At 43.3% G+C, this 16,458-nt stretch overlaps 1 protein-coding gene across 1 annotated transcript in view; it reads left to right on the top strand.

Annotated features, from left to right (window-relative positions):
- Positions 1-344: 344 nt before the first annotated feature.
- The window catches only part of TPO (thyroid peroxidase), a 206,571-nt gene continuing 190,457 nt past the window's right edge, over positions 345-16,458 (top strand). The window contains exons 1-2 of the mRNA XM_073576633.1: positions 345-354; positions 1,290-1,419. Coding sequence (XP_073432734.1) covers positions 345-354; positions 1,290-1,419 — 140 coding nt within the window. The remainder of the gene's footprint in view (positions 355-1,289; positions 1,420-16,458) is intronic.

Genomic DNA, 16,458 nt, shown 5'->3' with positions numbered 1-16,458 from the left:
CACGGATGACACAATGATGCTAAAAATGGTCACACAGATGACACACTGATACTAAAAATGGTCACACGGATGACACAATGATGCTAAAAATGGTCACGCAGATGACACACTCATGCTAAAAATGGTCACACGGATGACACACTGACGCTAAAAATGGTCACACGGATGACACATTGATGCTAAAAATGGTACACGGATGACATAATAATACAAAAAATGGTCACGCAGATGACACACTCATGCTAAAAATGGTCACGCAGATGACACACACATGCTAAAAATGGTCACGCAGATGACACACTGATGCTAAAAATGGTCACACGGATGACACACTGATGCTAAAAATGGTCACACGTATGACACACTGATACTAAAAATGGACACACAGATGACACATTGATGATAAAAATGAAGACACGGATGACACACTGATGGTAAAAATGGTCGCATGGATGACACATTGATGGTACTGTATAAACAGTCACACAGATGGCACACTGATGGTATAAATAGTCACACAGATGGCACACTGATGGTAAAAATGGTCGCACTGATGACACACTGATGGTAAAATTGGACACACGGATGACACATTGATGGTAAAAACAGACACACGGATGACATGTTAATGGTAAAATTGGACACATGGATGACACATTGATAGTAAAAACGGACACATGGATGACACATTAATGGTAAAATCAGACATATGGCTGACAAACCGATGGTAAAAACACTGATGTCATGGGTACTGTTTTGGTCACGCATGTGTTTAAACAAGGACGTGTGAAGGAGGCATTATGCAACATCAGAAATGTGTTTCCATTTACTAATTGGTGACTATAAGGCTAGGGTCACATGGCTATTTTTCTGTCATCCAAAATAATTGGTCCAATTATGCTAATCAGACAGATCAGACTTTGACCAGAGTGTAATCCGATTTTCTTGTAAGTGGAGAAAAATAAAAGTTTCTCCTTCTTCTCCATTCAATCTGTTCTTGAAAATGGGACTGCAATCCAATATAATCTGAGTGAAGTTCGAAGTTTTCCACAGACTAATAGACTTGAATGGCTGAGTGCGATCCAAATGTGACATATGCTTGGCCTCGATGAATAACATTGGGGAAAATGTGAATGTCCGATTTTTATGGTCGTGTGCAATTGTACATAAGCTCTAATACACACATTTTAATATATACCTACAACCAGACATTACTGAATCTAGAACAAACGTGTAGACTGGAAAAAGAATTGAAACTTAGTTCAATAATATAATCCATTTATTTTTAGGGCTACCTCAACAGATTCTCAGTCTTATTGCCAATATGACCGGTTGTATTGCTCCATATGATCCACCATCTTGTACAAATACTTGCTGGGAATTAAAGTACAGATTAATCACTGGAGCCTGCAACAATAGGTGAGCGGCACTGGTAATGTCTGTGTTTTTATTATTATAAGACCTGAAAGAAAACTGCCACTACACATAAATGTGGCTATTTTTTCTCCGGTTTTTCCATTTTTATACACTGTGTCTGTATCTGACATTAAATGTACTAATAATCTTTAGATAGATAGATGATAGATAGACAGACATTTAGGCCCAATTCAAGGAAAATTTGACAATTTCGTGCAACAAAAAACGTTCCACTACAATTTTGTGAATTTTGTAATTTTTAAGCCAATCCAGGACTTCTCCACAAAATTTGGCATGGGATGAGGTGTGGAAGTGTTTGTCCATCAAATTCATCTTAATTTATGCCACAAAGCAACCAGAAATTATGACAGAAATGTACCCAATCCCCTAGCTGGAGAAACATGTCTGTTGGTGGTGTATGCCAGTTGTAAGATGCACCAAATAAATTAAAGGGCATCTGTCATTAGGACCAACCCTCCTAAGCCATTTACATATGCATGTAGGTCATAGGAAGTGGAATAAAATGATAACTAGATATCTGTGATCCAGTGCTTTATTCCAGAGAAATCCATGGTTTTTTTTTCTTATACAGTCATGACCCTTGAAATTGTTCCAGAAAATGAAGTATTTCTCCCACAAAATGGTTGCAACTCCAGTTGAGAGGTTTAAGAAGCTTGTTGATGGTTATAGGAATTAATTGATTGCAGTTATACATACCAAAGAGTGTACAACCAAATATTAAGATGAGGGTGCCAACAATTGTGTCCGGACCATTTTGGGGGTTTAGTGTGAATTTATGTCCAATTTGCCTTTTTTCTGTCTTTCTTTTTTTGTGTGCTGTTCCAATACATACAAAGAAAATAAACATGTGTATAACAAAACATGTGGAATTGCAATAATTTTCTGGGAGAAATACTTCATTTTTTGGAACAATTTAAAGGATGACAACACTTTTGGCCATGACTATATGTAAATGAGTTGTTAAGATCTATTGGCCAGACATAGATCTCCCTGAAAATCTGCACCCAAAGCTTATTTAACATGAAATGGGGCCATTACTAGTGGGAGACATGTAACTAACACAAAATAGTAGAACTGAGCTTTGTCTCCTTATAAACACAGCTCTCATTGCTCTGCTGCATTGCAACACTGTCTGCCTGTGAGATGGAAGCTGAGTAGAGCCTGCAGAAGTGTCAGATATAATAACACACAGCTCTGCAGTGAGATTAGGAGTGCAGAGAGTGGCTATTACATATACTGGTAGCACCAGCTATTATTTATAATAACCTCCGGAGGCAGAGTCTCATGCAGATTAGTGTCCGGCCTATAGTCCTGAACAGCTCATTTACATATAAGAAAAACACAGATTTCTCTGGAATAAGACATTGGGTCACACATATCAAGGTATCATTTTATTCAGCTTCCCATGACCTACAGACTCATATAGACGGTTTAGGAGGGCTGATCCTACTAACAGATTCCCTTTAAGAGGTGTGTACTTTCTATCAAATTTGACACATTGAACTCCAGTGCACATTTCATTAAGAATTTGATTTTTCTACAGTATAATAAATGTCAAAGTAAATGTTTTATATATCTACTGTAGTAAGGCCAGGTAATTAAGAGTTAAGTCCAAGCACTGCAATCTCTTGATTAGGAGGGCTCCTGCACTGTTTTGCTAAAAACCAGGCAATGGGTTAAGTGTATCTTTGCTGGGGTTTCGGTCAGTCTGCTGGACATTGAAACAGAGGCAATTGGGTTAAAGCTTGCGAGTGACCAGCCAAGATGTGAGCTGCAGTTGGGAGAGAGACAAATGAAGTTCTCTCTCTTAATGGAGTGACTGGGTAGTCAGCTGCGGAACTGAGCAGTTTTTCACCCTGGAGAGAAAAAGGGCCAATGAATAGTGCACATTCTGCCTGAGTGTGGGAGCTGGAGAGATCTCATACTGTGTGTGGGTGGAAGCATACCGGCTAGAGTATTGACTGGTCGTATGTTCTTCCTCTTGGTTTATGGAGCTAATAAACCTCATTTTTTTTTTACTAGAAATTGGATTCTTTGAATATTTTTGCATGAATTAATAAAAGTAAAATACATTTTCTAATGTCTTGTGAAAGCTGGTAAATAAAATGTTCATTTGCCTTGTATTGTGGTAAATGAAGGCAAAAAAATTTTAGTCTGGAGACTTCCTGTTATCAGAAAACTCGAGAGCATATTAGAGTCCTATTATGACTATAAAAGGGTGAAGCTTTCCAGGTAATACCTGCTGAGTAATATTCCTCTAATTCCAATCAGCCAACTTAAGAATTTTTTTTAGTCTAAATATCGTGATTTTATTGTTTTATTGTTTTTCATTTTTTTATGGGAATCTTTAATACTTGTTGAGTGCATGAAATAATTAATGGCTGTGTTCGGTGGTACATACCCTTGTGATAACATGTTTACTCATTACTTGCAGTACCCACATTACTTTCACATTTCTGTCAATGCCTTAGTAAACTTTCTATAAAGAAAGGAACAGGCAACCGTAGTCTAAAGTCTAGAGTGACTAAATAATTATATATGGGTCCCAAACAAACAGGTGAATTAAGCCCCCCCCAACCTCTATTTTGGATCATTTTATATGGAGTTCATAGCTGTTCATGTTTCCTGAATTTTTTACGCTAAACTTCATGTTGGCAATCAGTGGTACTTGCACCAGTGCAATCAGTGCTTACATGGACTAAAGGTATAAAAACCATCACAAAACAGTAAAGAAAAGATAAAACATGATACACCCAACAAGTATGGGGCACCATTATGGTAACATCAAGTGGTTTACGGCAGAGAGGGGTTTGGTGCTTTATAATCTGCGGCACGGTGATCAAGCTTTCTGTCACAATGAGTCTCTTACTCATCCCCAATTACACACAAACACATGCCCACAATATGGAAACAAACAAACATGAATAAGTATACACAAATAATGGCTGATGTTGTTCTGGAGTCCCTAATAGAACCATATTTTTAATCCTATCTATCTGCTATTGGTCGCTATACAACTCTAATTCTAAACTGAGTACCCAGCCAAACATTAAAACTATCTATTACCCTTTTAACTTCAGTCGTTATTTATGTATGTTTATTTACAGTATGTTGTCTAAATTTTCTAAATTTCCAGATTATTGAAATAAAGACTTTTTAGGGAGGGGGTGTTAGGCACCAGGGTTCTCCCTCTGCACAGGATGAATCCCAGGTCTTGTCTGCCTCTGCAGTCTCCCATTCAGGCCCAGACATCGGTCCCTGTGTCTTGCACTACTTCATAGTGTCCACGTGGTTACTGCTGGCACTCCAGCTAAGTCTATGGTAACAAGTGGTACACAAAGGCAGCCCTACCCTCTGGAATATAAGTCCAGAAATCATCTTACTGAGCATGTCTGTGATGTGGTGCCTTCTTATTGGTGCTCGGACGCTGACTGTTCTGGTGATGTGGCAGCTCTGGATTGGCCCATGGGCAACGCCCTGTCTGATGGGGTGTGAGTGTTTGGAGTGGAGCCTAGTGCATAAAAGGCTTCCAGCTGCGCCAGTGGGCATGCTAGCATCATTTGTGTTTTGGTGTATGTGGGTGGATACTCTACCACTCTGTCTGTATGCTTTTGTGTGCTTAGCACTGGTCAGCTTCAGATAGGCAGTGTAGATTTTGCCTTTTTGTTTGACTTAGCACCTGTCTTGGCCATGTGTGCAGTTAGCAGTGGTCAATTGCGGGTCAAGCTTAACCCATGTGCTTATTCTCTGCGGGTTTAACAGGGTATTGCACTCTTCTTTTTTTTCTCTGCCTCTTGGTGGTTAGCTGACCTTGGTACTCTTCGTCCCGTTCGCTCTGTGTGGTTTTAACGCAGTGCGTTCGCTAGTTTTTTATCATTTGTTCACACTAGCAGCAGGTAAACATCTCTGCACGATGGACCCCGGGTTGCGATTGCACTTTATAATTTTCTAGCTGAAGAGCCCGGCGCTGCCCGGGCAAAGTAACTAACTACGGTTAGTTATAACAAATTATAATGATTATATCTATAAATATATATAAAGCTGAGTGTATAGCCCCACCCACTCCGCATAGCCACATTCACTATAATATCCCACATCATGCCGTCAGCCAGAGCCATCGCACTACTACCCCTAATATCCCACATCATGCCGTCAGCCAGAGCCATCGCACTACTACCCCTAATATCCCACATCATCCTGTCAGCCAGAGCCACCGGACTACTACCCCTAATATCCCACATCATCCCAACAGAGCCACCAGACTACTACCACTAATATCCCACATCATCCCATCAGAGCCACCGGACTACTACCCCTAATGTCCCACATCATCTTGTCAGCCAGAGCCACCCCACTACTACCACTAATATCCCACATCATTCCGTTAGAGCCACCGAACTACTATCCCTGATATCCCACATCATCCCATCAGCCTGGGGTCAGAACCAGAGCACTGAGTGGAATTGCCCTAACTTCCATACCGGGGATCCCATTAAGAGAGGCCTGGTGTCAGAACCAGAGTGCTGAGTGGATTTGTCCTCACTTCCATACCGGGGATCCCTTTAAGAGGGGCCTGGGGTCAGAATCAGAGCTCTGAATGGAACTGTCCTAACTTCCATATCGGATATCCCTTTAAGAGGGGCCTGGGGTCAGAACCAGAGCACTGAGTGCATTTGCCCTAACTTCCATACCAATGATGCCTTTAAGAGGGGCCTGGCATCAGAACCAGAGCGCTGAGTGGATTTGCCCTGACTTCCATACCAATTATCCAATTAATAGAAGCCTGGCTCAGAATCAGAGCGCTGAGGGATTTGCCCTAACTTCCATACCGAAGATCGCTTTAAGAGAAGCCTGGGGTCAGAACCAGAGTACTGAGTAGAATTGCCCTAACTTCCATATCGGAGATTCCTTTAATAGAAGTCTGGGGTCAGAATCAGAGCGCTGAGGGATTTGCCCAAACTTCCATACTGGGGATTCCTTTAAGAGGGAAGATGTGCCTATGGGACTTTGGGATGGAGGATGTGTGATGGGGATATAGGCAGGGAGAGGGTGATTCATTTCTGTCATGTGCTCTCTGCTCCTTTCTGGGGGGGCAGACAATGGCTAGGAGCTTATGTTCCTGAGGATGCAAGATTTCTCCCACCCAGTCAGTGTCTGCTGAGGTGTTGTGGAGTGGGAAAACTGTTGCTCATAGCAACCAATCACAGCTCAGCTTCTTTTAAACAGCTTTGATGAAATGAAAGATGCTTATTGATTGGGCGGAGCTATGTGGAGTGGGTGTGGCTGATACACACATACATTCATCTTTATATATATAGATTTTAGTTTAGTGCAATCCGCCAAACCTAAGAGAAGGGATTTCTAGCTTTTGTTTGCTTTGGCACACACAGCTGATAACAAATCCTAAATATGCGCATATCAGAAAGGGCAATGTGGTGAATGATGATTTATGTAATCGATGCTTCTTTAAGTAGAGTATGATGGTGGTGGTGTTAGTTGTTTGTACAGCTAATCCCCAATGATGAAGAAGCAGTGTTGACTAGAAAAGAACAATCTCTTTACTAATGATAATGGTCCATGTCATCATCGTCTCCCGCCTTGACTACTGCAACCTCCTGCTCTGTGACCTCCCCTTTAACACTCTTGCACCCCTCCAATCTATTCTAAACTCTGCTGCCCGACTAATCTACCTGCCCCCCACCACTATTCTCTGGCCTCTCCCCTCTGTCAATCCCTGCACTGGCACCCCATTACCCAAATACTCCAGTTTAAAACCCTAACCATGGCATACAAAGCCATCCTTAACCTGTGTCCTCCATACATCTGTGACCTCGTCTCCAGGTACTTACCTGCACGCAGCCTCCGATCCTCACAAGATCTCTTTCTCGACTCCACTCTTATCTCCTCTTCCCACAATCACATATAAGATTTTTCCCACGTATGCCCCCTACTCTGGAACTCTCTACCACAACACATTAGACTCTCATCTACCATAGAAACCTTCAAAAGGATCCTGAAGACCCACATCTTACGTCAAGCCTACAACCTGCAGTAATAAGGTATTAAGACCGGAAGGTCCGGCGCCATTTTTGGTGCGCCCCACTATGAAGTGCACATTGCCTGTTCCTCCTCCCCCCGGTATCCAAGGGCGGGAGTGTTTGATTGAAAGCCGGTATCGAAGGTATGGAGCTAGATTATAGCTGCCAAAACCGGAAGCTCCGGTGCCATCTAGGATGTGTTCCACTGTGGAATGCACGCTGGAGTTTTCCCGCCCGCTTTGTATCCTTGGGCGATCAGGATGAGGTGGGACACTTTGCTGACGCTGAGGGTATGTGGCTATTTGTTATCATATGGACGTATTGGGGCTACCGCTGCCTTCTCATATGTGATTTGACCACCGGATAATGGGTGGGACCAATCTGTGGCTGTGCATCATGGGGGTTATTTAAATCCACCTCTTTATGACCACCGATACCATCATGTATCATCTGGGTATCGGAAATGGATATAATTTTTATTGATTGATCCTCCTGATGAACCGCTACAGGCGGAGAAACGCGTCGGGGCATACCTGCACATGATAAGTGACCCTGTTTATTATATTTTGATTAATAACATACCCCTGAGGGGGGAAGATTTTTATCATCTGTCTGTTTGATATACCAGTTGGTCATAAGTGATCATGATGAGGAGACATTAGAATTTTTATGTATCTGTGATATTTGTCTGGGGTCCTGCCTTAGCCTAGGGCAATTTGAATGTTCATCTCTGCACTATCTGATTATTGTTTTGCCTCCTGTCTCATTAGGGACTGGTAGGGGAGTGAGGGACAGTCCTCGTTGAGTGGGGGCACCAAAATTCGTTCTTCTAGGCTGCCAAACTCCACAGCTAGGAAGGTATCAGAAAGCCTTATTGTAGGGCTATGTAGCATCCCAGATTAGGTCTTTTTCATTTATGGCATTTGCCATTGATTCACTGGGATAGGTGTTTTTTAATGTATTTTGAATAAAATTTGTTTTAGGGGATTTATATGTTCGCACATCATGTGTTAATATGCACTTACATTGTGCATACACATTAACTTACTTTTCTCAGTTCAGATTCGTTTTCTATATTTTTTTTTTTCTTGGAGTCGGAAAACCACTTTTAAAGCCGGAGCATCAGGAACAGGTTTTGGCGTACATTGCCGAAACAGCCACCAGCTCTATTGCCTCCTCTTCTGAACGGTCGAAAACTTCAAGCATGGAGTCGTCAGTGCAGGGTTCTGGTCATAAAAAACCCCTTTCCTTGTATACTTCACCCCCACCAAAAGTTACGGATGCGGCAGCCCACACTTCAGATTACTCTATGGAGCCCTTTTCACATACCATGCCTGGGTTATCCAGTCAAATACAGAATTCCCCAGTCCAAGATGAATCTTACATGGAGTGCACTGATGCACAGCCACTGCTAGATGATTCTGCTGGTACATTGACCCACAGCACTACGTTGCCCTCGCAGTTTATTGAGCCAGAATCTGACCCTGATGGAACCCAGGTGCCCCTTCCCGCGTACCATACCACCTTACACGGTGACACAGTGGAAGGTAAAGAGGAAGGTGCAGATGACTTTGAATAGGAGGTGATGGATGACCCAGTTCTTGACCCGGATTGGCATCCATTGGGGGAGGAGGGTGGCGCTGGCAATAGTTCAGATAAGGAGAAGAATCTGCAGCAGGCATTGACATCGCAGCAGCGGTTATCTAGAAGGCCCGTAGCTGTCCTAAAACGTGGAACAAAAACTAAAAGAGTTGCAGGACAGCTTGACCAGACGGTCAACTTAGCACAGCGTTCAAGGCCAGAAAATGTTTACCATAATAGGAAGAGTTCAGAGTGGCACTTCTTTATCCAAAATCCTACTGACGAAGCAAAGGTTACCTGTAAGATGTGCGGAAGGACCTTAAGCTGAGGTAAACAACTCAGAAATTTGAATACCAGTTGCATGCTTAGACATTTAATCAACATGCACTTGCAAGCATGGACGCACTACAAAACCTCAGGTAGGACATGTGCACCTGCTCAGACTGAAGGTAGCCAACAACGCTCCATCGCTACCCCCGCTGTAAGACCACCGCCACCATTAAGCACACCTCCAGCACTAAATGTGGAGGTGTCATCGCAAGGCCAAAGCACTCAGGGAATCACAATGGTTCTGCAATACAACACTGAATCTAGGCCATCACCACCAATACCATCACCAACCCCCTCTCACTCCATCCGGTCCACCGCTACTTCCCCCATATGCAGCTCTCCAGTCCAGCTCACCCTACCAGACACTCTGAGTAGGACAAGAAAGTACTCATCCTCTCATCCGTGTACACTGTGTTTGAACGCCTACATTGCCAAACTAATCTCATTAGAGATGATGCCCTACCGTTTGGTTGAAAGCGAAGCTTTCCGCGACCTCATGGCCTACGCTGTCCCACGCTATGACCTACCCAGTCGTCACTTCTTTTCTCGAAAAGCGATCCATGCCCTCCACCGGCATGTGAAAGACCGCATTGTCCATGCACTAAAACAGTCAGTGAGAGGAAAGGTGCACCTCACAACGGATGCATGGACCAGTAGACATGGCCAGGACCATTATGTGTCCATCACTGCGCACTGGGTTAATGTAGTGGATGTAGGTTCCACTGGGGACAGCGGCGGTGGAACAGTGCTGCCTAGCCCACGGTATAGGAAACAGTTGGCTGTAGGCTTTCGCTCCTCCTCCTCCTCGTCTATCAGTGAAAGCTCGTCCACAGAGTGCAGTCGCACGAGCACTACATCGGCAGCTGGCAGTGTTGCGCACGAGGTGTTCCACTATCGAACAGCTAGTGGTAAGCGTCAGCAGGCTGTGTTAAAGATGATGTCTTTGGGCGACAACAGACACACCGCGGAGGTACTGGCCGACTAATTGCAGCGACAAACAGAGTCATGGCTGGGCAGTCTACATCTTGAGGCTGGCAAGGTAGTCAGTGATAACGGCCGTAATTTTGTGGCAGCCATAGCCCGTGTAAAACTCACACACATACCTTGCCTGGCTCACACTTTGAACCTGGTGGTGCAGTGCTTCCTTACACTGTGTTCCAAATTATTATGCTAATTGGATTTAAGTGTCATAAAGATGTAATTTTTTGTTTTTCAAATAAACTCATAGATGCTATTGTGTATCAGGGCTCTTTGGATCACTGAAATCAATCTCAAACGCCTGTGATAATTAGTTTACCAGGTGAGCCCAATTAAAGGAAAACTACTTAAGAATGATGTTCCACATTATTAAGCAGGGCACAGGTTTCAAGGAATTTAGGAAAGAAAATGGATCTCTCTGCTGCTGAAAAGCATCAAATAGTGCAATGCCTTGGTCATGAGATGAAAACATAAGATATTTCCGAAAAACTTAAACGTGATCATCATACTGTTAAGAGATTGGTGGCTGATTCTGAGCACAAACATGTTTGTGCTGATAAAAGCAGAATGAGGAAGGTTTCTGCCAGGCAAGTTCATCGGATTAAGAGAGCAGCTGCTAAAAAGCCATTACAAACCAGCAAATAGATATTTAAAGCTGCTGGTGCCTCTGGAGTGCCTCGAACCTCAAGGTGTAGGATCCTTCAAAGGCATGCTGTGGTGCATAAACCTACTATTCGGCCACTCCTAAACAGTGTTCACAAGCAGAAATGGTTGCAGTGGGCCCAGACATACATGAAGACTAATTTTCAAACAGTCTTGCTTACTGATGAGTGTCGAGCAACCCTGGATGGTCCAGATGGATGGAGTAGTGGATGGTTGGTGGATGGCCACTATGTCCCAACAAGGCTGCGACGTCAGCAAGGAGGTGGAGGAGTCATGTTTTGGGCCGGAATCATGGGGAAACAGCTGGTAGGGCTCTTTAAGGTTCCTGAAGGTGTGAAAATGACCTCTGCAAAGTATATAGAGTTTCTGACTGACCGCTGTCTTCCATGGTATAAAAAGCAGAAATGTGCCTTCAGGAGCAAAATCCTCTTCATGCATGACACTGCACCATGTCATGCTGCAAAGAATACCTCTGAGTCATTCACTGCTATGGGCATAAAAGGAGATAAACTCATGGTGTGGCTGCCATCTTTCCCTGACCTCAACCCTATAGAGAACCTTTAGAGTATCATCAAGCGAAAGATCTATGAGCGTGGAAGGCAGTTCACATCAAAACAGCAGCTCTGGGAGGCTATTCTGACTTCATGCAAAGAGATACAAGCAGAAACTCTCCAAAAAATTCACAAGTTCAATGGATGCAAGAATTGTGAAGGTGATATCAAAGAAGGGTTCCTATGTTAACATGTAACTTGGCCTGTTAGGATGTTTTGGAGTTAAATAGCTTTTTTGTTCGGTGAATGTGACCTCCTAATGCTGCAAATTCCACAAATGAGCATTTATTTTCAGTTCTTTAAAACATATCAAATGTTTAGAAATTCTACTGTGCATAATAATTTGGAACAGTGCAATTTGAGTTGTTATTCATTTTGGAGATTATACTGTTATTATTAGGAGGTTTCTTCAATAAAATTCGATGCATACTCTAACCGGTGATGACTTTTATTAGACTGACTGTCATTTGTACCGACTATTTAGGAAAATCATAGAAAAATATCATTTGAATAATAATTTGGAACACAGTGTAATAATTATCCAGAGTTAACATCCCTGCTCCATAAGGTGCAAAGACTGTGCTCACACATCCGTCGCTCAGCCATACACTCCAGTCGTATGCAGAAGCTGCAGCGATTGCTCCACCTCCCCAAGCACCGCCTAATCATAGACATTGCAACAAGGTGGAACTCCACCCTGCACATGGTTGAGAGGCTGTGCGAACAGAGGCAGGCTGTAATGCATTTGTGGGAGGATACACGGGCAGGCAGTTTGAGGGAAGACATGGAATTGTCGGGTGTGCAGTGGTCAAAGCTGAAAGACCTCTGTAAAGTCCTTCAGTGTTTTGAGGAATGCACATGGCTGGTAAGCGCAGACGATGCCATCATAAGCATTAGCATCCCACTTATGCGCCTGCTCATGCAAAGTTTGACGCACATTAAGGATCAGGCGTCTGCAGCGGAGGAGGAGGAGGGAAGCCTTGATGACAGTCAGCCATTGTCTGGTCAGGGAACTGTCCTGGACGAGGTGGAGGAAGAAGAGGAGGAGGAGGAAGATGAAGGGGATGATTATTTTGGGCAGGAGGATGTTTCTCAGGGGGAAAGAGAAAATGTTGGCGTTCCAAGGTCAGGGGCAGTGTTTGTGAGTGACTGTAGGGATGTGGATTTGCCAGAAACTGCTCCTCCATCCACCACGGGCAGTGCATCATTGACACCTGGAACATTGGCCCACATGTGTGATTATGCCTTGCAGATCCTAAAAAGGGACCCCTGCATTGCCAAAATGATGAGGGATGATGACTACTGGCTGGCCAGCATCCTCGATGCACGCTACAAAGGCAAATTACACAACATCATGCCACAGGAGAACCTAGAGATAATAGTGGCAAACAAACAAGCAACTCTGGTAAACCGTTTGCTTGAGGCTTTTCCAGCACACAGCAGCGGTGCTGGTTCTCCCACGAGCCGTAGTGGGCACAATGGAAGAGGTGTTCGTGGTGCACACAGCAGAAGTGGCATCAGAGACGGGTTTAATGACCATGTGGAATTATTTCTCAAGTACCGCTCACACGACTGCTAATACTGCATCAATTAAAAGTGACAGGAGGCAGCAGTTGTCAACTATGGTTACAAACTACTTTTCCTCCCATATCGATGTTCTCCCTCACAGGTCATTCCCCTTTGACTATTGGGCCTCTAAACTGGACGCCTGGCCTGAATTGGCACAATATGCCTTACAAGAGCTTGTTTGCCCTGCTGCTAGTGTGTTATCTGAAAGAGTCTTCAGTGCTGCTGGATCAATCCTGACAGAAAAAAGGAACCGTCTGTCGACCCAAAATGTTGATGATCTAACCTTCATTAAAATGAACCATGCATGGGTTTCAAAGGATTTTGTACCACCTTCCCCTGATGACACAAAGGTTACCAGAAAAGTGCCTCGGTTTTTCCCTTCTCTTCCTCGGACTTGCCCAATTACGCCCTTTGCAGCAGCTGAATGTCCAGCCAACACATCTACATATGCCAATTTTTAAACCTCCATAACTGGGCTGTCCACCCCTCCCCCAACGGCTGGGGTCAAGACCTGGCGCACCCGGGCAAGTGCCGTTGCTCTGAACAGGTGGATGGGCCCACTAATGGCTGACGGTCAAAGTCAAAGATGCTATAGGATTTTTACAGGATGAAAATGATGAAATGGTAAGACAGGATGTTGAGAAGGCTGAACTTTTAAATTCCTATTTTGCATCTGTTTTCTCTCAGAAAGGAAATGCAACATCAACTGTTATTCACTGTCCTATTAAGGGAATAGAAGAATCCAGGATATCTATAAACAGAAAGATAGTGAGGAAACACTTAGCTAACCTAAATGAATTCAAGTCTCCAGGTCCAGATGAATTACACCCCAGAGTACTGAAGGAGATAGCAGAAGAAATTTTTGAACCCCTCTCCATAATCTTTGAAAATTCTTGGAGAACAGGAGAAGTGCCAGAAGACTGGAGAAGAGCAAATGTTGTTCCTATCTTCAAAAAGGGGAAGAAGGTGGACCCAGGCAACTATAGGCCGGTGAGTCTGACTTCTATACCAGGAAAGATCTTTGAACAAATTATTAAACAACATGTATATCAATACCTGGATAAGAATGAAGTGATTAAACAGAGTCAGCATGGGTTTCTAACTAATAAGTCATGTCAGACTAACTTAATTTCCTTCTATGACGGTATCACTGATTGGGTGGATCAAGGAAATGCTGTAGATATAGTATATCTTGACTTCAGCAAAGCATTTGACAAAGTCTCTCATACAATCCTTATTGAAAAAATGACTAAGTATGGAATGGACAAGGCAACTGTTAGGTGGATTCATAACTGGCTTAGTGATCGGACCCAAAGAGTGGTCGTAAATGGCTGCACATCCAGTTGGAAGAATGTCTCAAGTGGGGTACCACAGGGCTCTGTCCTGGGCCCTGTATTGTTCAACATCTTTATCAACGATTTAGATGAAGGAATTGAGGGTAAACTGATTAAATTTGCTGATGACACAAAGCTAGGAGGGATAGCTAATACTAGAGAAGAGAGAGAGAGGATTCAAAAAGATTTAAATAAACTGGAGAAGTGGGCAGCAACTAACAGAATGGTTTTTAACAGGGAGAAATGCAAAGTACTACATCTGGGCAATAAAAATGAAAAAAGCATATATAGAATGGGAGGAATAGGGCTAAGTGACAGCACATGTGAAAAAGACTTGGGTATACTAATAGATCACAGACTGAATATGAGTCAACAGTGTGATGCAGCAGCAAAAAAGGCAAATGCAATTCTAGGATGTATTAACAGAAGCATACAGTCTAGATCACGTGAAGTCATTATTTCCCTCTACTCCTCTTTGGTCAGACCTCATCTGGAATATTGTGTCCAGTTTTGGGCACCACATTTTAAAAAAGACATCAACAAACTGGAGCAAGTTCAGAAAAGAGCGACCAGAATGGTGACCGGTCTGCAAACCCTGTCTTATGAGGAAAGGTTGCAGGATTTGGGAATGTTTAGTTTGCAAAAGAGAAGACTGAGAGGAGACTTAATAGCTGTCTACAAATATCTAAAGGGCTGTCACATTGTAGAAGGATCAACTTTATTCTCATTTGCACAAGGAAAGACTAGAAGCAATGGGATGAAACTGAATGGGAAGAGACACAGATTAGATATTAGAAAAAACTTTTTGACAGTTAGAGTGATCAATGAGTGGAACAGGCTGCCACGAGAAGTGGTGAGTTCTCCTTCAATGGAAGTCTTCAAACAGAGGCTGGACAGACATCTGACTGGGATGATTTAGCGAATCCTGCTTTGAGCAGGGGGTTGGACCAGATGGCCCAGGAGGTCCCTTCCAACTCTACGATTCTATGATTCTATGATTCTATGATTCTATGACGGCAATGGCACAGGGCCCCTCATAGTACAATACAGTGTCTCAGATGGTGGGAGGGCCCACTTTCCGTCAGACACTCCATCATACTATGAGGGGCCCTGTGCCAGTACCGTCGACCACGATTGTGCCCCCTCTGCTTGGTCATGGCCACAGCACTTGAAAGTTGCAATACTTACCTCACCCTGTTCCACCGCTGTGTAGTCTGGGCAGTTAAATCCTTCACAGGGACGGCCACTAGAAATTTGGTGTATTGATCAATGATCGTTACGATGTAGATATGGCCTGTCCTGCTGGCCTCTACCTTCAGATGATCAATGGCTACCCTTTTAAATGGACGTCAACTTACAAGCAGATGCAGTGGTGGTTTATGATCACCTTTCACAGTTGTGATAGTCACAGACATGTGACATTCCTGCCACCATTTTTCAATGTCTCCTCTCATGCCAATCCAATAGAATTGCCTACGGCCTGTGGCTTCTGTCTTTTGCACTCCAAAATGACCAGACACATCATGATAGGCAGTGATGAACATGGGTACATCTCTCCTTGTCCTCACAATTTGATGGAGACGAGTAACGGTGTTGTGATCTACGCTACTGTGATAAAGCAATCCTTTATTCACAAAGAACCTTTTTCGCTTTCTCCACAGACACAGTAATTGAGGGTCTGCATCGCCTCTGCAACATATACCGGGAGGTTTTCCCGCGATGAGTAATTCCAAAATTTCTGCTAACACTCGACTTTGTGTCTATACTTGTATCCATGTAGTTTCCAGTAGCGGAGATTCTTGACTGGTTTACTGAGATTGAAATATATACGAACATTTAAAAGTACCACAACACTGTATACTGATGTACGCTATGAATACCTTTCGTTTTTTCCACTTTTTTAATTCTGGTGTAATACATAGTGAGCCTGTGAGTGTCTGTGTCTGACTCCGGAAGTATAGATGGAAATTTAACACT

The sequence above is a fragment of the Dendrobates tinctorius genome, unplaced genomic scaffold (assembly GCF_039654945.1).
Source record: "Dendrobates tinctorius isolate UK_male_01 unplaced genomic scaffold, ASM3965494v1 ptg000049l, whole genome shotgun sequence".
NCBI lineage: Eukaryota > Metazoa > Chordata > Amphibia > Anura > Dendrobatidae > Dendrobates > Dendrobates tinctorius.
This window is presented reverse-complemented; position numbering and strand designations above follow the sequence as displayed.